Source organism: Alligator mississippiensis, chromosome 8 (genome assembly GCF_030867095.1).
Source record: "Alligator mississippiensis isolate rAllMis1 chromosome 8, rAllMis1, whole genome shotgun sequence".
In the NCBI taxonomy this organism is placed as follows: Eukaryota; Metazoa; Chordata; order Crocodylia; family Alligatoridae; genus Alligator; species Alligator mississippiensis.
This window is the reverse complement of record NC_081831.1, coordinates 4,023,989-4,047,167: the sequence shown is the minus strand read 5'-3', so window position 1 is coordinate 4,047,167 and position 23,179 is coordinate 4,023,989. Positions and strand designations below refer to the sequence as shown.

The 23,179-nt window shown below is 45.9% G+C and overlaps 1 protein-coding gene across 3 annotated transcripts in view; it reads left to right on the top strand.

The window, feature by feature from the left end:
- Positions 1 to 13,295, top strand: part of MAP2K6 (mitogen-activated protein kinase kinase 6) — a 73,853-nt gene extending 60,558 nt beyond the window's left edge. For all 3 annotated transcript variants that reach the window (XM_014601811.3, XM_019494340.2, XM_059732016.1), the window contains exon 12: positions 1,594 to 13,295. In XM_014601811.3, the coding sequence (XP_014457297.1) occupies positions 1,594 to 1,671 (78 nt within the window). In that variant the 3' untranslated portion in view covers positions 1,672 to 13,295. The remainder of the gene's footprint in view (positions 1 to 1,593) is intronic.
- The last annotated feature ends 9,884 nt before the right edge of the window (positions 13,296 to 23,179 follow it).

Genomic DNA, 23,179 nt, shown 5'->3' with positions numbered 1-23,179 from the left:
TGGCAGTAGGAGGGCGCACCTCTGGCATCTTCACACCGCTGCAGCGTAGACGTCCGACAGGCTTTAATGCACCGGGGCTCTGATCCTCACCTGGGACTTGTGCCTTCAGCACAGATGAATGATAGCAGTAATAGCTGATTATTAGATAAACCCTTCTAGCCCCATCCAAATAGCAGCATCTCGGTGACCTCCAGAGGAAGCTCCAATTTCACCCCCCAAGCTGCAGCCTTCGGTGCAAATGCTAGACCTCATTTCTAGTCAAAGGGGAGCAGCTCTTTGGGTTTTTTTTTTCCTTCCTTCTCACACACATTTTTCCACTTACTGAAATCTAGGCAAGGCCTCTGGCAGGATGTCTTAACATGTTGGTTACTATTAAGTAGTTTAACATATAGCTGTTTATCATTTTCCAGCCAGTATGGCTTTCCTTTCTGCAGAGCGGTTAGGGATGAAGTAGCCATCTCCTGCTGTGAGCTTTAGCAGGGGCTGAGAAGAAATAAGACGCAGAGGGCAAAGACCAAATAAATAAATATGGCTGGAAGCTCGGTGGGAAAAAAAAATCAAATCTGCTGCCTGCCTGCAAGCTCCCCGCGTGGTTTCCCCCTGCATACGCTCCAGGCTTGTTCAGCTTTACTTGTGCACACCATTGCATTGAGTACAGCGGGTTCGTCGTCTGAGAAAGCCTGCCCCAGTGAACGTGCCCGTCTCTCCAGCCAAAAAGGCCAGGCTAGGTCAGCTGGGATGCTTTAGCAAGCTAAAAATAAAAGGTGGGTCGTTCTTGCATGGGTCAGGAGTGATCTACATGACATGCAAAGCCAGCTTTAAGAGAGACAGAGTCAGAGTGGACAGGCCCAACATTTGTCCTGCCTTCCCTGTTTTTCCCTATGGCCGAAATATGATTTTAAGTCCGTGCACCTGCTATTTCCCTGGAGCACGGCTGTTTTCCTTTGTGTGTATGGTCCTATCTATTGTCATCGCCCTGGTGTTCATGCATCCTCGTAGTCAGAACGAGAGCGAAGTACCACATACTGTTCTCATCTTGGGGGGGAAGGATGACATGTACCCCCCGAACCCAAAAGCCATGAAACTTGGAGAGAAAGAAACTCACATTGTGCACAGGCAGCTGTAGGTAGATCTCCCTGCCCACCCCAGCACGGCTTAGCCATGCCACGAGGCCTCCAGCCGCTGAAGAGCGGACCTAGAGAGACCCCAGGTGCCTCTTTTCAATCAGGGCTCGGCAAAATGCAGCCTGCGGGTCGGACGCAGCCCGCCAGGCCATCCTATCCGGCCCGGGGGGCCCCTAAAAATGTAGAAAATTAATAGTTATCTGCCCCACGCAGCCCTCGATGGCTTGCCAAAACCCAGCCCGAAATAATTGCCCGCCCCTGCTCTAGATCCTGAACCGAAGAGCTGTGCCAGCTCCCGGCACAAAAACCTCTCTCCCCTCCTTGCCCAAACCGTTGGGAAAAAGGGAGCGTTTTATCAGGACAGGGTTCCCGGCGCAGAATTTGGCAAAGCTGTCCTGGGGCTGCGTTGTTTGGGATCAAAGGGTCGCGTTTTAAAGTGTTTTCTGTTTTTTCCCCCTTTTCTTTGTAGCAACATCCTTTCTTCACCCTGCACGAATCCAAAGAGACAGACGTCGCCTCTTTCGTCAAACTCATCCTGGGAGACTGAGAAGCGGAGCAGCACACGCTTCTGCCCTTCCTCGGACCGGTGGGTCTGGGGAGGGGGCGCGCGGCGGGCCTCTGTCATGACAGCACCAAGAGAAAGTCGCCGGTTTTCTTTTTAACAGCAAAAACCCGCCTCTCCCAAGTTTTTAAAGGGTTCTTTGGTATCCATAGTGACATAGAGTGAACTGGTTAGTGAATTGAAATTTTAAAAGGTTGGTAACCTGACAACAAAAAAAATTTTTCAAGGGTGATTTAAATATTTAATGACTGTCAAAATCCCCCTCCTAACTCCCCCCTCCCCCCTTTCCTCGTTCCTCTCCAACCAGAATTTGCTTTTGTCATGGTAATAGGTGCTATGGTAGTCATGAAGTTGTGTGTAGAGTTATATTTTGTCCCTCCCGTTATTTTAATATTTATGTTAAGTGCTTGATTGAATAGATTTCTGTTTTATATGAGGATGAACGTGTGGTGATGACCATAATGATAAGCGAGGCTACAGCGAGCAATATTTATAGGGCTTAGCTGGGGAAAGGGTTGCAAAGAGAAAAGAAAAGCAACAAAAAAAAAGCATAAATGTCGCGGAAATTATTGAATGCGCATCGTTACAAGAGTTTAACAGGGATTTCGGCTGGAGCTGCCTTGGAAGACAGCTTGGAAAGGGAGCACCAGACGTGTTGTGGGTCAAGCCAGGTCTTTTCCGGGAGGGACGTTGCCCTCCGTGCTGTGCAAGGAGCACGTGCGGTCCGGGTGCACGGTATTTGCGATGCATTTCCAGCAGACCGCCGCAGCCTGCCATGCGTCCCGCGGTAGCGCCGCCACGTTTCCCACGCTGGAGGCATCGGTGATCGAGACTGAAGATGTTGCGCGGAAATCTGAAGCAGGCATTAGCTGATCCCTCGCCCGGCTGCGAGCCCAGGAGTGTTTGGCAGGGAGCCTTTTCCTCCTTTTAAAGCTCAGAGAGGTTTTTTTGGCCGGAGTCAGGAGTTCCTCGGTCCTCCCCAACGGGAGGAGAGCCTTGCAGGAGGGCTGTGTGCAGAGCTGGGGAGCCACAAGGAGGAACAGCAGGGATGGAGGATGACGTCCTGGGTGCAGGGGGAAGTCCCCCAAGACCCTTGCGCTACACAGGCAGAAATCCTCTGCACTTACCCGCCGGCAATTGAAATGCTCGTGAGCTCCCTTGCAGTGCGGTTTGATCGCCGTCCAGAGCTGGGCTGCAGCACATGCTGCAGGTGTCCTGAGTGTGGGCTTTCAGCATGGGAAACATCCCCAGGAAGCTACCGTCCTACGGACACCAGGAGTTCGTTGCTGTGTGGTGGGATCCTCAAAGAAAAGTTGCTAGCGGAGGGTAAGAGCCCGGAGGATGTTGGTCTGTCGGGGAAAAGACGGCTCGACGACGCTGCTGTCCTGTTAATACAGGAACTGTAGGGTGGGCAATCCGCTTCTGACTCTGCTCTTACTGATTCAGCTGAATCAGGAGTGACTCTGGATTCACACAAGTTTGAGCAGAACCCGGGCTGCTCAGCTTTCCAGACTCAGAGATTTCATCGCTGTCAGGCCTCCTGGGCTTTGCTTCCCTTGATCTCTTTCCTCTCACCCTCGTGGCTCGGAAGAGTGTGCGAGTGTGCGTGTGTGGGAATGAGTGTGAGTGTGTGCACTCTTCCCTTCCAAACCTGCCATCTCAGCACTGCACCTTCTTTCTGGGAGCCCCAGGTGGGCTTGTTGGGATCTCATGTAGACCCGGGTCCCACTGTGCCACGGTCAGCGAGCGGAGACGTTCCCGGTTGCATTCGCAAGGTGCAAGCAGCTCAACATTTGCACATCTCCTGTTACTTATTTCCATTGGGCTCTTACCAGCATGGTGTTGATCTCTACACTTGGACTCTCAGGGCCACATTCATTCGAGATTTACACCCAGCTCAGCCTTTGTGCAGTCAGTGGGAGTTGGATGGGGTGTAAAGCACGGTAGAAGTCAATTTTCCTCTGGTCACTATGGGCCGTATATAGTAGCCAAGCTGGCATCAGCCACGGGCTAGCCCAGAGGCTCCGATTGTGAAGAGGTCTCACTGTACACGCTGTGATGGGGAAGACAATTTCTTCCACTCAGCAAAGGGTCAGCACGAGTAAGAGGCACCAATATACTGCTCATAAGAGGTCCTCAGGCTCATTTATTGGGGTTGTCGCTCTCGGGAGCGCTACCCTAGTTTGAGATGAGAGTCGGGGTTTCGGTGACTATCCCTGAAGGATGCAGCGTGTTGCACAGACTTTGCATGAAGAAATGTGTTGCTTCCCTGCCCATCATAACTGGCCCCTTGGAAGTGGGATCTCCCGCTCACGAGGTGCCGTAAGGAAGGTGCCAGCTGCTCTATTGCAGATGGACAGGGTCGCTCTCATTTCTCCGTGTAATTTTAAAAGTCTAGCCTGGCTTGTAATGTGCCCCCAGCCGTGTGTATGCGCCGTGTATGTGCGTGCGCCTTCTCTCTCTCCCTCTCCCCCCCGTTCTCGGAGGCTCAGAGCTGCTTTGATTGATTGTCTTCAGCTGCAGCTAAAGTCCAGCCAGCCAGTTTATAGAGCTGGTTCCAGCCTCAATTCTTGCTTTGAAAAACATGACATATAAAACTAGCCGTTGGTTTTCCTACATATGGATCTGATGCTTGCGTTGAAGATTGGTTTTGCCTCTTTCCTCCTGGAATTGAAGGCTCGTTTGGATACTGCGTCCCCTTGACCTCAGAGCACCTTTATTCCAGTGCCATGGTAACTGCCGGCTTGAATTTATGTGATACCATCAGAGTTCAGTATTAATAGCAGATACGAATATCCCCAGCGGTTTCCAATAGAAAACTAATGTCAGTGTTGTCTGCAGTTACTAACTCTGTAAACCAACTCCTGCGCAGCTCGGCGCTACAGGTCGAAGGCTTGCTTTTATTCTTGTTCCTCTTGCCGTGCCTGGCTCATCCACGTCCGTTTGGTTTAAGGACATTATCACAGAGAAAGGGAGGAGGAGGAATTTCGAAGACAAAACATTCCCGCTTCCCTCTTGACTCTCCACTGCCGTGTGCCTTGAATCATCATTGATACTAAAGCAGAGCAAATGCAAAGTCTTATGGCTAGTGTCAGTGAGCATATTTCTGACCGGGTAGCAATGCACGCCTGTCGTATAAATGGTTGTGTAAGGCACAGGGCAGTGGAGAGATGAGTAGAGCCTTGTTCTGTATCTCAGCCCCCGTGTTGGGCAGATACAGCCACAGCACTTATAAAGTTTATGGAGAGCTGGAAGCTATCTTCATGGGAAGCCTGGCTTAGTGGTCTGAGCACAGGACTGGGAGCCAGGAATTGCCATATGTCATAATGTGCATATGACATAAGGAGCAGGATAGATTTCTGATTTCTTATTACCGCACTGTCAGCTTCCTCGTCTGCAACACTGATAGCACCACCTGCCTTAGCACTAGCAGGTTGTGGGCTGAGGGCCAGTTGTCACATGCTTTGAAGGCGAGCAGCCTTCCTCCGGTGCTAAATATTATGTCCTTGCTGGACTGAGTAGGAGACGAGCACAGCGATCGCGACCATCCCAGCCTCAGGGGTGGTTAGCATTGCATGATGCCCAGCTACCACGTGCTGTACACGCAGTGCATCAGGTATTACAGAGTCATGACTATCGACGCTCCATCATTTCACGCAGCGGAGGGTCATGGTGCGAAGTTTCCCTGGGTCTGGATTTTATTTTTCATTTGCAAAGGGGTCAGAACAGTTTCCTGAGGTGGGTTGTCCAGGTCATTTTTACCGGGGAGTGTATGAAAGAGCATGGCGGTCCAGAGCTGCTCACAGTGAGAAGCAGAAGAGGGGGGGAATAGCAAATACTGCATCAAACATTCACTCTAGGCTATGAAGTGCCTGCAGGAGCATCTCTCCTAGTGAGATGGTTGGTGGTGTAGCATGGAAAAAGCACGTGCAGCTGTAGGGCCCAGCTCTCTGAAGGTTGTGTTCCTACATCCGCTTGTGGAGAGGAAGACTTGGACACCCCAATGAAGAGTCTGAACCCACCATGTGCCAATGACTGCGACTCGAAGCGCAGTCCATAGGTTGCCACAAATACTCCATGCCATGGCTTTTTGCAGGTATTGCACGGGACTCCTCACTCCATTACACATGCTCAGAGGGGCTGGGTACATTTGTTGCTGCTATTTAAATGCCAGGGGGTTGTGGGGGGTTTTTGGTTGTTTTTGCTGCTGCTGAGGATGAATCAGCCATTTGCACAGGAGATTTTCCAGGCGGCCTACAGGACTGTAACGCGCGTCCGTGTACTGCACCTCCTGCATGGCGTGCGGCATTTCTCTTGCCGTGTTTGCCGGTTACGGAAGGAGTCAGGGGCAGGAAGGGGGATTTTTATCTTGTGCAGCCCCAGGGCTCAGTTTGTGGAGGCGGGATAGCAGTTTTGGAAGGCGGCGTGTCTATACAGTGCAAAGAGGCAGAGCATTCGTTCCAGAAATGCCACTTTCAGGAGTCCTCCTGTATGCCCCATCGTTCTTCGTGCAGGTGTGTATGGACTAATCTCAGCTCCTCCTCCATGCAAAAGCCTCATTTCTCGTCAGAACAGGAGCGATCTGTGATGTGACTTCAGTGCGGCTGGCGGAGACAGCATGGCCTTAATATGCAGAGAGAGCATGCCACAAAGGCAATTGCCAGCACGTGCTCACCCCCATCCTTGGCCAACGTGTGTCCTTTTTTGTTTCAGCTTAATAGGCTGTCTTTAAGGTGCTATAGCAATTGCTTGATAAGAAGGGCCTCTAAAGTCCTTTCCAATGCGGCATTGATCCCTTCAACGCAGTGCCACAGGCTGGGTCCAGGACAGTTGTAAAGGTCTCCATGTCCGAGGTCTCCACAGGAAACGAAATGATGCTCTTGCCTCCCTGTGGCAATCCCTGTAACCCCATATTGCTCCTTTTTCTTTTTTTTCCCCATCCCATTTCTCCTTATGGTGTTCCCCATCTCAGTAATCTACACTTGAAAGTGCAGAAGCAGTGTCCTCCCTTTGTTACTGTTTTGCCAAACCTAGTCTTTCAGGCTGTCTTCAAAAACCTGCAGCCTCTAAAGGTATTTGTTGGTTTTTGCTGAATTTCTTCATCTGCATGGTGGTCTCTTAGGTACCGAACCGCCCAGCTGCACGCGGGATTCCCACTGTGGGTGGATGGAGACGTGGAGATGCTCGTCGGTTTGCTTTGATGGGTGCACAGAGGAATAGTGCAGCTATCCTATCCTATCCTATCCTATCCTATCCTATCCTATCCTATCCTATCCCTAAACACAGGATTGTTAGAGCTCAATTCTCAGCTTGTTTAAACGGGCACCTGTTGATTCTGCTGAATCTACCCCCATTTACTCCAGCTGGGAATCTGTCCCATTACCTATTAATGACTATTCCCCCACAATGAAAAGTGATGAATGGAAATCCCCCTGGATTATCTACGAAGTGGCAGGTTCCACCCCATTAATCTTGATTGTTGTCCTGTAGCTGTTTATGTCTAAGGAACCACGTCTCCTCGTTCTGCGTGTATGTACCGGAGGGTTGAGATCGGAAATCTATGGAAAAATAGTTAACAGCCCAGATGTCCCCATGTTTTACAGCCTGTTTTTCCCCGCCCCAGTGGGCTGTTTCCTTGAAAGCTATTAGCCAGCAGCAAAGGGTGCATTGCAGAGCTTTGTCTCTGCTGCTGGCCTCTCACTGAGCTATAAAATCCAGATTGCTCTATTAAAGGCTGAGCTAAAATATTAATTAGGAGATGTGATCCTGTCTCACAAGAAGCAGATGCATAGCATGAAATGTGACATGTGGCCGGCCAGCGCTCTGTGGGGGATCCACGCAGTCAGATTTTCTTCTCCCCGTGTCTCGATGGGAAGAAAGCTTCTGCTGGGCTGCGTTCAGCAGGCAGAGCTACTTCTGCCTGCCCCAGCAAACCCACACAGGAATGCCCATTTTCCCCCTAAAAGTGTCTGCTTCACCCCGGTGGGGTTCATTTAATTCCCCAAATCTTTGTATTGGCGTCAGTGTTTTGCATCGTGCGCACAGCGACGGGGGCGCTGGGACTGTTGGGCCCGCCGTGGGACAGCAGGAGTCTCGTGCAACAGCTGAGTGCACCGCACTACTGGATGGGGCACGTCCTGAGTAAAGAACTACTAGGTTAGCACAAGCAACCGTTTCCCAGCACTTCTGCCCCCACTAACTCTGTATTTATAGTTGGAGCAAAGCAAGAAATCTCCCCAGAGTCTCAAGCTGCCACTGCTGAGGGTGAGAGATCGGCTGCGGCCGTCTTCTCTACCCATCTCAAGGCGTGCAATAGCACAGGATGGTTAGCAAGGGGTTGTGCCTCAGATTGTTTCCTGACAACCCCGATAGATCATGCTCCCATTTCTGTAACATGTCAAATACAGTCCAGTGGGCTACGGGGAGGGTTTAATCCATTGAGGAGCAAGATTAATAACCCTTTTCAAGGGACCTGGTGCAATTCCACTCTGCAAAGGGAAAGTTGGAGGAAGTGCAGGCATAATTTGTGGCAGCAGGCAGAGGCAAGACCAAGGGACCCGCTGTGATGCCGATCTTTCCATTTCCTTTCCACTCCTGATCCAGCAGAAAAGTCCATCTTGAGCTAGGCTGCTTCAGCCGTTAAGGGTTATTTCCTTCCCTGGATCTTGTGCCTCTCCTCCAGCTGAATAATTTGGCCCCATCAGTGATGAACTTTTTAAATTGAATAGCAATTCTTATTGCACTGTTTTCTCTGGGAGAGCCATAGATAGCACAGGCACGGCACAGACAGCGAGCCGCTGAATCTCCCACTTCCAAATAAAACCCACTTTGCTGGCTAACATACTGTTATCACCTACTGCATGTGTGTGTACCACCTGCCCCGTAGTTGTGTTTCTCAGTATGTTTCTGGGGTGAGAATTGCAGCAATGCAAAACCACTAGAGCAAATGGGAGTGTCACTAAGCCAAGAGACAAAAGGTGACACCGTCTAGCATTATCTTAGACTATAAGTCAGCTACACCCACCATTAATGCAGTCAATTAGGAAAACGTCATCCCTTAGGTAACTACATTGAAACCTATTGCATTTCCCCAGGAATGAAATTGGCCCAGTAATATTTTTAAATGAGCTATTTTAATGCTTTTATCTCTCAACTGCTGGGAAACTATTAGCTACAAATGTCCTCATCTCAGTTTCAGCCAGCCTTTAAGGTCTGTTTTGATTCCTTGGGATCTCAGCAGCAGCCCTCTTTTCATGGTGTGGGGCATATTACCAAACGTTTTTAGCTCCGTTATTACATTCACTGATTGATTTATTTCTCTAACTCGTGTATATTAATAATTCACAGTGAAGTAGGCACATCTCAGCTCAGGGCGTCTCAGCAAACAGGAAATGACGAGTTCCCCAATAACACACCCTCTGCCATTGGTACCAGAGTGAGCCTCGGTGAAATCCTTCCCGGAAACGGAGTGGATCTGGATTTACTCCAGTGTCACCGAAATCTGAATCTGCCAGATAGATGCCAGCATGGATTGTGTTTACTTCCTAGAGAGACTTGCAGTTTCCTCTGAGCCATGGGGCACATTTCCAGAGGTTGGGAGGTTTCATGAGGATAAGCTCAGAAGCTACTTAAATGCTCTGGAAATAGGGATGGAAATCTCACAAGATCAGATGCTTTTTGGAGGCTTCCAATACTTTGTGGTTTCAGCTAGACCGGAAAAAACTTTCCTATAGTTTATTTCATGGTGTTTGATATATTACTTCCATTCCTCCAGCCTAGCCAAATCCAGGAAGAACTGAGCTGTGCGCTGTTTTAATAAGTGAAAGCAAAAAAGAGTTAACCGAGTGGTTTTGATCTTGGCAGGAATGCCTTTATTTGGTTTGGGCTATAGGAGGATTCTGGCCTATTCAGATTTTATCCTATTCACATCTCCCCTTCTAAAGTATCTTTTAAAAAGCAAATGAGGTGTTCACTTTGACAGAGTAGTGGAAAGGGCCCTTTGGGCATGGATAACCCAGTATAACCGGCATCAGTTTTGCATGCAGATCTAAATTAATCTGTGATCAGGAAGGGACAAGCGTGCAGTGATCTCAGGGTAGCTGCATTCTGGAGGTGGCTGTTACGGTGCCTCTCATTAGGTGTTGGGTAAGCAGGTAATAATAAACTCATTGCTTTTAGCAAGTGGCTGAGAAAATGGTGGACAGATGTCACCTACACAGGTGTAACTTATATCAGTGGAGCTCTTCCTTATTCTTTTAGGGGTAATTCTCTACCAGATTACTCTGGTTTAATGACTTTTTACACCTGTGCAGACCCTTACAGTAGATGACAAACAGACACTCAGTCTTTCCACATCCACTTGTCCAGCAGCACTCCCTGCCAATAGTTGAAACTGTGGTATAACAGTGCAGGTACACACTGAGGCATTGTCCAGGGACACATCGGGCAGGAGAAGAGCGTGAGTCAGGCTCCAAGCAGAAATTTCCAGGTGAGTTGGTGCCAAAAGACATGCGATATGGAGAATGGTAGTAGAACAAGTTGCCACAATCCGGTTTGGAGATAAGCAGGCTTGGACCAGCTTGTGCCCTGCAGCCTCAGGACGTGACGATGTCTTGATAAAGAGTCCAGGAGGAGTCCAACCTTCTGCCCCTGCTTCACTTCCCTAGGATCTTCATCTTGGTCGTGTCTCCAGTCCAACCTTTCTATATGGTCTGTTCCCAATGAGTGTGTCTACACATGCATTTGGGTGTGCCTAAATTTAATGCGCATTAGCTTAATGTGCATTAAGGCAATTTAGGCTTGCATCTACATGTGCATGCGGTAAAGTGCATTAACGCTGTGTGCGTGGACTGACATGGGACTAAAGTTAGTCCCAAGTCAATCCATACACAGCATTGATGCACCTTAATGTGTCTACATATGCATTAAAGCGCTTTGGTTATTCATGCCTAAATTTTGATACCTACAAAAGCAGGTATCAAATTTAGGCATGAATAGCCTAAAATAGCCATTTTTGAGGCACATTATGGGCCCGCATGTGTAGATGCGTGCCCTTAATGTGCCTTAAATCAGGATAAAGCACCTTAAATCGTCATGTGTAGACGCACCCAGTATTCTGCACGGGTCACTGCTTCTTGTGGGGTGCACGGTGGTGCTACAGGGCATCTTAGGAGATGATCCGTGGTTTGCTTCTCCTGACAAACACATGGGTCGGTTGCAGAGAGTGATTGCATGAGAAAGTTGCATGAGGATGGTAGAGAAAGGAAGAGGAGGCTTTCACTATTCTTAGGAGTGCAGTGTTTCACTCTCACTTGGTTTGTCCCTGGTGTCCCACAGAGTACTAACCAAGGAGAGGCTGGTACAGATTCAGCTTGATTATGCAGGCAGGTGCATTTTAGAGGGAGGGAGAAGGTGGGTTTGAGCTACTTGAAAAGCTGCCCGTTTCTTTGAAAGCCTAGTGCCCAGATCCACCGCTAACGTACACCAACATCAATCCATTGAGTTCAAAAGAGCGGAGGCTGTCAGCCGTAGAGTCTGGTTTTGCTTTTGTGCCAATGATGTGTTTTAGACTGACCTAGCCGGTCGAGGTTTTCAATTACAAATTCTGCTCTCAAGGCGGAAGGAGTCTGAAGTACTGTATATACCGAAGGACAGGGATGTGACGCTTCTTCCTCAAGTTAAAGAGGCACCGTACTCTTTCTAATAAAAGAACATTCACCCCTGCATGAATTTCCAGGAACATTACCTGAAAATTTCCAGTCCTTCTAAGCCCAGTCATGTTTTTTGCGGAAGAATACTGTGAAAAGACGGGCAGTGCCAGAGGTCCCTGATTTGCACTGTTGGAGTGCGGAGAGGTATATTAAGTGCCAACTTAAAGCTGGAAAGGGGCAGTTGTGGGAGGGGAGGAGGGTTCCTGCTTTCAGGTTTCATTTAAGGAGAAACTGCAATCAGTGTCATTGCTATGGAATCAGGATCCAGTTCTGATTTTGTCTACACTGGTGTTATCTGTACAACTCTCCGTTAAGTCGAACATAGGGCTAAGCCTTGCGCCAGAATCCAGTAACTTAGACCACTTTGTAGTCTCCTTAGTAGATTGGCCTCTGTTGCATTGCAAAAACCATGGTCCAGAGTGCATTGCATATCAACAATAATAGAATTGGGCTTTAAGTATTTTAGGTATATTCTACATGTCACATAAATTTCAAGGTGATGTCACCCTTTCATTACCTCTGTAACTGTGAATTGTGTGTCTGATGTTTTTGCTGACAGCTGCCAATCAGGGCTGGGTGAAATTTTCATGACTGAACTGGGAAGTCTTCGAAATTTTGCTACTTGTTTTGATTCTCTCCCGCCAAATCATTTTAATTTTGTGAAAGAGGTGGCTTCAAAATGTATTGTCGCCAAAACAGCCCCCTTTCAAGCAAAAAAAATCTAGGTATATTAGAAATCTTAAAAACTTAAGTTTTAAAAAAGCTTGGAAAAGATCAGTTTGGGGCATCAACATGAAGGAATTTTCTCAATGTCTGTGCTACCTACACAAAACCTGCTCTCTGCTGAAATCAGGGAAACCTTTCAGCATTTTTAGAGGAAAAATAAATCAAACATCAATTGCAAATGACTTTCCCAGCAGCGTGTTGGTGTCAAAGAGGACGCGGGTGAGGCAGCTGAGTAACACATGGGTAACGAGGAGACTTTCAAGACCGCTGCAAATCAAATTGTTGGGGTTTTTTTTTTTTAATTAATATAGTTTGCTTTAACTGTGAAAGTCTCCAGATACCTTTGGATGGAATCTTCTCTCTCAGTATTTATTATTTATTCATTTTTGGCTGCAGAGCCGACCCTAGGAGGGTGCGGGGCCTGGGGCAAATCAGCCTGTGTAGGGGCTATGGGATTGCCACAAAGGCATGGCACGCCAGTGCCGTAGCAGTGAAATTTGGCGCCCAGGGCCAAGCGGTGGGCACGAAGCCAGCAGCGCATGGTGGTGATGGTGGGGGATGGGGTTGATGAGCAGCTGGATTGGAGGGCCCGCGGCCGCTCCACCCGGCTCCTCAGGACCCCCCAAAACGTGGGGGCCGGCGTGGTCGTCCTGATTCACCCTACCCAAGGGACAGCTCTGTCTGGCCTTACCTAAAATATTCTTAGGGAAGCCTCTGTCTCTGACCCCCTGAATGTAACCTGAGTCTTTCTCTGTTCTCCTCTGACTTTGGAGGTGGCAATTGTCTTCTGTTGGCTTTGTATTAAATTATACCGATTTGTAATTTGCTTTAGTAACCTGTTCTGCTCTGTGATTAGATGTGGGGATAAGCCTTTTTTAAACATATTGCAGTTTCCCTTTAACTATCTTGGAGGCTTCTAAATGATTTATTTTTCCATCCAAAATAATGGTATTGAGTGAGGAAGAGTTCCAGGTTGGTTGTAATAACTGCAAGAATGGATGCGCTGTCTTCTCGGTTCAGGGGAATGGGTCAGTCCTGTCGCTGTCACAGTGTTATTAACCAGAAGTGCCACTGGCGATTGCAAGGGAAAAAAAATCCCTCCTTTTTTTTTCTTTTTAAATACCTGTAATTCTCCACCTGAACAATAAAATATGTGATTTGTGATGAATTAAAGGAGTTTGTTTGTCTGAGTCTTTGCTTGACTTGGTTGTTTCAAGCCCTTATATAGGAAATGTGCATAGATTATTTGCACTTTTTAAGAGTTGGGCCAGTGAGAGATCCAGTGGATGTCAAAGAACCTGGTTGTTTGGAAATCAAGTTGTAGCCTAAGCTACCCATGGATGGTAAGGACCAAACCCTGCCTTTTGATGTGCGTGCCGCGGTTCCCATGCACGTTGCCAGCGAGCACAGGCAGGAAACCAGCCACCACCGGGCATCTCTTTCACACTGGTCCTTGTCCTGCTTTGTGAGAAGGATCTGGTGTTTGAACAAGGTCCCAGTAGGTAGCTTTGATTTGAGAGATGTTGGATGACGTTGCTAAGACTTGAGTCTACAAACCTTTCCAGGAACTGAGCCACGACCACAGACTGTTTCAGCAGCAAGTCTGCCTGAGGGCACGTATTTCAAGATCAAGCCCATACACACACCCTTGTATTTCTCATGCATTATACAAGACAAGTGTAGCCTCGTGGGAGGATTAAATGTTAAATGGTGGCATCACTGTCTGAACACTCATTCCTTCTTGTCAGGAAAATTCCCACTGAAGTCAGTGAAGGCCTTTGACTACAAGACGAGCAGAACCAGCATCTTCTGGCATGAGATGGTGATAGTGCCCTTGTGCCTTATCCTGTACTGATATGCAAACCTCACCAGCCCCTCTATTAAGGGACGTCTGTTCACCTCTGCAAATAGCTTGTGTTGCTTTTTACTTTTTATTGTTTTTAGGAAACTGTTGGGAGATGGGTAAGCAGAATATGGATTTCATTAAAAATTCATAAACGGAGGGCCTTAGACGGATATGGGAATAAATGTTCTCATGCACCTGAGGCGACCTTCTAGTGAAGTTCTGGTTCTGCTTTTCAAACACCGTTTGTGAGAAAGCAGAGCTGTCAGAGCTGTATGTGCCCTTTGCATCTTTTTCCTTTGAAACAAGTTACTTGTGCACTTTAAAGTGAATAGAGTAACTGGGCTAAGCTGGGGTGTGTGTGGGATTGGTGTAACAGTGTCTACTATTTTAAGAATGGCATAGGCAGCGCTGGCATTGCAAACAGCACTGGGGTCAACAGGCACCTTGCTGATCTCGTGGTTTTGTTCCTCTGGATCAGTGCCCCAAAGGTAAGTGCTAATTGTTATTGTGTGCAGGTCTCACTGTGCAAATTTTGCTTGAAGAAAGTCCCCAGATTTGGGGCCCTAAATAAAGTTGCACAATATTTCCGTATGCCACGTGCAAATAAAGTGGTTGTTCCAGTTATGGCCTCAATGGAAACAGTAGGTAAGCTCCCTCTACTGATTCTCTAGTTGCAATTAATGAACAATCACCTAGGTCCAGAACGATGTTGCTGCACTAACGAATGAATTAACGAAAAGAACCTGGGTAATTTAATAATCTTTCAAGACACAAGGAAGTAATTGATGTTTACTGCCTGGGAAAGAACAGGGCTGGCAGGAATGAACATTTTCAGATTGCAAAGAGAATGTCACCCAGCAATAATCGTGAGAGAAACCATTAGCTAGCGATCACCATATAAATGTCTCAAAGAGATGCAAGATGCACACACAATTATTTCTGAGAATCTTTATCAAAACAGCTGTTGGTTTTATAGCTGCTTTGCAGTGTGTGCATGTATTCATCTATCTGTTTAAAAGGAGAAATTAAGAACCTTTTGTTATCAAATCTAGTAACCCAAAGCATGTTAAGTATTTATGCATCAGTTCGTTTTTTATTACAATTTTTATCTCATGTAATCAGTTCCAAATGTAAACCATTTTTTTATCACTGAAGTGCAGCAGGCCTTTATGAGATGTAGGCAGAGCGCACGGGAGGTGCCAAAAGCAATTTTATAGAGCCTTTTTGTGGTCAGCTACAACCCATCAGTTCTTGCCTTCATCTTACTATCCATTTTAACAGCCCCGAGATGAAATAAAATAAAATAAATAGCAGTAAGTGTATAGAACCAGCTGCCAACCCTTTGAAATGGTCTAGAGATACATATCCACCTTTGGGATAGAATTGAATTAGACAAGCAACAATAATATAAGCCATGCCGGGCCTTTGGAATATAATTATTTTACTTGGCAAAATGGCAGATCTCATTCTCTGTCTCCTCTCTACTAGATAGTATTTCATGCATATATAGGGGGAAAAATGGTATGCACAACAACCCCTTCTGTTATCACAGCTTTGGTTGCAAGTTTAAAATCAAGTAGAGGAGAAGGTAAGCTTCCCAGCAGCGAGTGCCACGATTCCTGAAAGGCGAGGAGCACAGGCTGAAATTCATCCCACCATAGGGCAATATTTAAGCATGTGCTCAGCTTTGCCGATGTGGTTAAGTATGATCCTGAACAAGGTTGCTTTCCTTGGGGCCCAAACTCATTCGACTGTATTCTGCAAGCCTAGTACTGGTTACATTGCTATGGGTTGGGGCTTCCCAACTCGGCCCATTGCCCAGGAGAACGTCCACTAACTTCAGTGGAAGCAGAAGCAGGTTGATCTGGGTACAATGGAGGGATTATTGTAAATGCAAATACTTTTCAGAGTTGTTGCTGATTTACTCATTAAAGTTTAATTAAAAAAAACAATGAAAAAAAACAGCCGCTTTGTGCAAATATGGTGCCTTGGCCTGGGTGCTGTAATATAAGATAATCCTTGCCACAAAGAACTCACAAAGTGGTTCCTAGGGGCTATTGCTATATAAATAGCAATCATAAATATCAGAAAATTCATGAAATGGAGCGCGCTAGCAACAGCCTGATAATGGAAACTCTTCTAATTTTTGCATGTGTGCGCGCACACCTGCATGTGGGTACAGGACCTTCCAGGATCCTTTTAATCGCTTTTCTCCTCACCAGGTTGAATCACAGTTTGTTGACTCAGCCGATAACATGCAGAAGCAAAAACATCCCTCCCATTGCAAAAACCATCCAGGGTGGTGAAACTCACTGCCTTTTATAAATGTTTGGAGGCTGGTAAAATTTGAACGAGATGGCGTCACAAAAGCAGTAAAGAGATCGTAGCTGCAAAAGGTCAAGAAACAAGCTGAGGAGGTGATTACAGTGAGGAGATGTGCTGGACATATTTTCTCATTAGATTACCACATATTTCTCGCACATCTACAATGTTTCTAGGAATCCCAGTATTTACGAGGACAGCTCTCGTATCGATGAGTGGCATTTTCTATTGTTCTTCCCTTGTTGTTTTGCGCTGAAGCCAGAGTTCATAGCAGGATGCACTTTCCTTTGAGCAGGGTTTACACTAGGCGCTTTTTAACTAGCCTATATACTTTTGAAAGCATTTCCTTTTCTGTGAACCAGATGGCATGAATTGTCATACCTCCATTGACTTCAGCTGAGCGAGAACAATTTGTATAGACTGAGGATCTGGGCAGACAAATCTGTCGTGTGAGTCTTAGACCAACAAGCCGTCCTTTAAAACCTCAACTGTTCCTCCCTTGCATGAGCTGTTTTTCCCATCTTCGGTGTCTTCTCAACCAAAATCATGCCCTAGCTAGCCCCAATTCCAGTAGCTGCTTATTCCTCTTAGCGTTTCCTCCTGTCTTCCCGTTTAGGATTACTGCTTCTGGGCTTTATACTTTACCACCAAAATGCAAATGCTCCAAATCAAACATGAAAAAAAGTCTTGAACCACATCACCTAGCCATTATGTGTGCAGAGGGTTTGAATCCATGAAGAGTTCTTCAATGCCCTTTGGAGGATTTAGCAGTTACAATTAGCATTTAAGGATCCATAATTAATAGTGCTTCCTAACCTGATGGTACTAAACACCTCAAATCTGGCACCAGTTATTTTCTCTAAATAAGCTCTAACATCTTCAGCTGTAAAGTAGAATTTTACAAATTCAGCACCATTTTGGTTAAAATTTATGTTCTTTTTTTTTGCCTTGGTTTTGTTTCAATGCAGGGGCATAAGTTACAATGAAGGCAACGGCATTTCATAGACTCATTATATTTCTTATGGGTGATATACCTCAGTAATGGATGACAGTGGCAAAATGCCTGCTTTGTTTTGTGTACAAAACTCCGAATCATTGAGTGGAGAATAGACAGACTCGAAGCATTTTCCTTTTATAAAGGATTGCCCATGGATACACTCATTTTTAAACCTGGAGGACAACTTTTATATGATCGTGTTAAATGCACGCTTGCCCTTTGAAGAAGTTGTCCACTTACATATTCTGTCTTGTTGGTGCCTCGTGTGCCTGAGCTTTGACTGCAGGGTTGGTCTTAGCACACGACGCTGCACTGGAGGTATGAGGACTGGTAGTAGAGCACCCCGTGAGTACGGCTAAGCTGACTTGGAGGAAAAGGGGAAGGAGGACAGGATTTAATCATACACGTGCATGACACCTCTGGAAGAACTGTTTGAGTTCTTGATGTCTGACCCAGGTCAGGCCCAGGTGGACCTAGCCTGGCAAAGTGGATCATGGTTTTGTCTCGGTGCCAGGCAAGCAAGATCGACCTGGCCAATTCAAACATCCCACATACTAGATTATCTACTGGACCTCAAATGTGCTGATGCTGCTTTCAGCTAATGGCCAGCTTGTAGCTCCCTTGACCTGTCACTCAGCAGTCAGTGATTGGCAGGTATTTTCTCACCCCACAACCCTCAGGCCCCTTAAGAGCCTATCCAATATCTTCCCCCAGATGACGGATCCAGCTCTGCCGTAGGAAGCAAATTTCCCCCTCCTCTATCTTTCCATGAAAAACATCTTAAAGAGATTACATGAGCAAGGAGAGGGTGTGAGAGCCAAGCTGCCTTGGCAGATCCCATTTGTGTTCGAGCTAACATGACACTAAGGACTCATCCAAAGTTCCTACCCAAGGTCATCACAAACTTTTAATTTGGGGCAAATTAACTTGTTGGTGCTCTTCCAGAAACCCTATTCATCACAAATTGTCCTCCGTATCCACGGCAAATACAGCACAGCACTGTTTCATCCTAGGAAACTTTTCCTACTATCCAGTAAAGAGACCTAAAGGTGCAGAAATATCTGGCCAAAGGTGGCCTCACTGGATCTTGGTGGTCGTCTCCTGGTATAACTGTATATAGCCCAAGGTAGATCTGCTATCAGTGGTAGGGCAGAATCTGAGCTCAGGATACCTCTGCAAATCTTGTGTAGTTGATATCTTCCAGGTTAGCTCCCCAGCGTTCCCGTCATACCCTTGAAAAGGAAGATCATTGCAGAAGCCTGCAAGGCAGATGCTGCATTTGGCAAAGCAGTTCTACACCCGCTGTTTGCCTAAAGGGTCTCCACGTATGTGGACGGTGCTTTGGCGTCACCTCTAGAGAGAGCGGGTACGTGGGGAATTCCTCAAAGAAGAAAACAATGATACTTATCAGGAGCCGACGTCTTTGAGATGTTTTGCCCATGTTACGTCTTGGCATCCCACCCTCCTTCCTCTCTTCCTTGGAGTCCAAGGAACGTAGCCTTCTGCAGTTGACACCAAGGGGAAGAAATTGCATCCTTTACTCCCTCGTGGGTATGAAATGGGGGCAGGAACTGAGCACACCCTACAGAGACTGCAAAGGCAAAAAAAAAAAAAAAAATCCGGCCAAATCTTAAGGGTGAAACCCAGCCTGAAGCGAGAACACGTACAGCCATAATATGTATTGGAGAAATTCAGCTCCCGGTAAGTAACTTCATTTCTTTTTAAACTTAAAAATACCTCTAGTTTAATCTTTTGTTAAAATGTCAGTCATTTTACAATCATTTCATTTTTGTTAAGAGGGAGTTTTTGCCATTTGAAGAAAAGCCTTTGCATTGAAGTACTATGGTGCCTTTATTATTTTTTTTTTAAAAAAGAGAGAGTCCTTGAAGGAATCATTACTAAAGCATTTCGTATACAGATTACTTCAGACTTCATCGTTCTCCTTCTAAGTTCGGTTATGAGATGAAGGCCAAGATTTGTTGATTAAGATCAGATGGCTTGTGGCGAGGTGGAACGTACATGACTTACTGGACGGATTAAACCCAAGTTTTTTGGCTTCCATTTGGCTGTCCTATAAAATTTAACTACTAGGCCAACTAGTTGGGCTGTGTTTCCCCGGCCATATATGTGTGATGCGAGATAGTTGGGCTTGCTATATCAGCTGGTAGATCAGTATTAACCATCCAGATGTTTTGGGTGAGAAAGAAAAAGTCAATACAACTAAAAGCTAAATTAGACCCCCAATTTATAGTTTACGAACTAGGTCAGCAACCGACCTGTTGCTTGGCCTTAATTCTGGTTAACTCAGAAAAACTTCAGGGCCGCAGACAGACCAGTTAAATGTGCTTCATTCTTTTTTTTGTTTTTTGGAACTGCCTACAAATCTACAGATGTTGGGGCAGACATGCTGTATCTTTGCTCAAGGAGGACCAAGTACAGTCTGCACTGTCCAAAAACTCAAACCCTTTTTAGTGATGCCTATCTAAAAGAGCCTGCAAAACTAGAGAGACGGGATTTATATCGTCTTGAGATCATGAGTTCCTTGACCCTGTGCCATGAAATTTGGACATCGGCATCCAAAACTCAGTTATCATTTCTCTTCTTGGCTAGGTGGGGTTCAGAGTGCTTATTCTGAATTTTCCCTCTCTCTCTGCAGTTCGGTCCCAGAGAGCTGAACCAGTTCGCTGTACAAGAATGAGGATTTTGTTACTGGCATTTTGTATTTAAGGCCATACCCTTTAAGCCTACCCTTGTAGAAACAGTTAAAGACTCTTCTTTTTTTAGCCCCTACATTTCATTTTGCAGCTCAACTGAGATCAAGAGTGGTAACCAGTCGCCGGTTTATCTTGTTTGTGTGTCCGCCCCATCCCCTCCCATCACAATCTTTTTTTTTCCCACTTTGTTTTAGTTGTTCTTCAAAAGAAGGAATTAGGGCAAGTTTAATAAATGTGTGTGTGCTGAAAGGGCACCAGTGGGGGAGGAATAGGAAATGAAATGAGAGAAGAAAGTCTTGCCGTTCAAGCAATCCTCACGTCCCTTTCCCAGTTGATCAGTTCAACCATGTGAGAGATAAGGAAATGTGACGTGCGGTCACAAGTCTCATTTACGGATCACGACCAAATGCCCGGGTTCTGCTGCCACTGACTCACTGTGGTGACTTTGACACTGTGGCATTGAAAGGTGAAATAACTTTCCACTGTCTGGAAAATGGATAAAAATCCTTAGCTGTTCCTCACAGAAGGGTTGTGAAGCTTTGGTAATGGCCATTTGCAAAAGAGCCTCAGATGAGAAGCTCTGCTGCAGTGAAAATTATTCTTAGAAACCAAGGGTTGTTACTGGCCTCTTATCAAGGCATTGTCGACAACTTCTCTGTAGGGAAACCTTAAGCCTAGCCAACATGAACAAGCTGCGTGTTTTGAAGTGGTGCAGTTGATTATATTGGCTTTCATCTTCTGGTGAGAAGTCCTTCTGCCATCTGAACTCGCTGATCCCAGAGGCACAAATCATCCAACCAGTCTGAGATCGCACCAAGATGGGAGCCATACATTTTTCCCCCTCCCACTTTACTTAACCCTTAAAACACCGGCCTTTCCCTAATGGAGGGCTGAATGAATGCCGAAGAGAAACATGAGCGGCATGCAACACAGAAGCCATCGCAATATTTTAAACCCTTTTGCGACTGAGTCCAAAGAGCCTTGAGGAGTTCCCAAGAAGAAATAATCTTAATAAAAATGCGTGCAAATCTTGTACTAGCACCAATGAAGAGGGGAATCAATAGCCAAAGAGGCTTTTTTCTTTTATCCTTGGGTAAAAAATACATGGAAAGCTACAGAAAAGGCTTCCACCATGTTAGTTAGAGGACCTCAAACTGGTTTGGAGAAGTCACCTCTAAGGAAGCACAATATCTATGCTGATTTAAGGCCTGAAACCAGGCTCATTGAGACCCTTGGGAGGTCAGTTAACAGAGGGCCCATTAGAGGGTTGGCCTTTGTGGTATTTTAGTCCAGGCCATACTCCCAGTTCACCAAACGTCTTCCTTCTCATGTTCTGCGCGCTGAGATGAAGTGGAGCGAGCGACCTGCGCAGCGACGCAAGGTCTGTGCCCTCCCATGCACCTCTGGAGCCCTCCCATCCCCAAAGGGCACAGCAGAGTATCTGCAGCCACCTTTCCTTCTACATAATCATGGCTTTTGGACATCTAAGAATATCTGAATCCAATGTACCCCCACATGGAGGCTTTTAAAGGCAATCGTTGCCTTAAATGTATTCCCCCACTCATCCTCCCAAAAGCACATAGACTCATCCTTCCCTTTGTCCTGTAGCTAGCAGTTAAAAGGAAAGAGAAAAGCTAGACTGCATTACCGAATATAGCAATGCAAAGCTATCGGTATGAACACCCAAGCACAGTACATGCTGCAAATGGGGTTGTTCTCATGAGACCTCTGTTTTTCACAACAGTGGCTGTAATTCTAGATTGCATGGCTTTGCCTCATAGGCTTTTTTTTGATACCCACTATTACCAGTCCAGGTAATACATATTCACAGGATTGTTGCCTCAACAGGGGGCATAGACAGTCCCCACTGGTACATTTTTGTGTTGTTTTAGTAATCCTTTCCATGCAGCATTTTGTTTTTAACTCGAGCAACTTGCTTCAGTACTGCAGTTTATTAACCAATAATAATGGTGCTGCACTCATGAAAAACCCAGGAACACACAGATCTGTATGTGGGTTGAGGAAAAATAATGTAGATTTGGGGAATTTACCAGGTGAATATCGACAGTGCTGATATCAAAACCTGCAGTAGCGTGTGAATTCCTCAGAGCAGAGATCTACTGCTCTGCTGCGTTTGCAAAGTGATGTGCAGAGGTATAATAATACTACATAAATAATCTAAAAATACCTCCATATTTTTTTTTACATGAAAGAAGTGTTACTTTTTGATTGAAATAAAAAAAAAAAAATACCCCATGTGTTAAAAAGAAAACTCAAGTGGGAGATACATTCTGCATTTAGGCTGAAAACCTTTCCTAGTCTGCTATGCTTCTCTTCAAGGACAACATCCTCAAATGAGATCCATGCAGAAGCAACTGAGCAAGCCAAAGTTACAGCCCATAGCATATAATTAATGGGATCTGTTACATTAGGAATATTTTTCAGAAAGTGATTAAAAGTGTATTTCTTCACTTTGCTCTTGCAAATTTCTAGCTTCCATTTGAGAAGGTACCCGCTGTGGTTTTTTTTTTTTTTTCCACTCTGTCCTCTTAGCTACTTCACAACTGCTGACATTCCTGAGATATTTTACTATACGTTGACAGCAACCCAAAGCTCTCAGCTCCTAGAGAACAGGAGTTTTACTTAACTGCTAAGGGGCACATCATAGGCCATCTTGGAATGAAAATAATGCATCCTTAATTCCCTTATAATTCCCATGCCACATGTTAACCATGCCAATGCTGGAATGACTTAACTATTCAGATCAAGAACACCAGCATCATGGAAGCTACCCAATGTTTAAAAAGAAAATAAGCTTGATTAATTATTCATTCTGATGCTTACCATCTTCCAAGCACCTTAACATGCTTAGTGTTATAGCAAAGCCTAGGTATAATTTGAAGATCCTGGAGAGATATCAGTCATTAGGGTTTGGAAACTGGCATCGGTAGAACTTTTTTTAATGGTGAGCATTAAATAAGGGGCAAAAGAAGCAACCTGGAAGGCAGAACCTATCCCTGAGAATGAAGGAACCAAGAGAGAGGCTGCATAGGGTGAGATGAAGACTCGAATAAATGCATTGGCTGGTGATGAAAGAACAACTTTCTCTGAGCGGGGCAGAGAATGTAAGTGTATTGAAAAGTTCCTAAAGGTTCATAGTTGAAAGTTAATTTCTGAA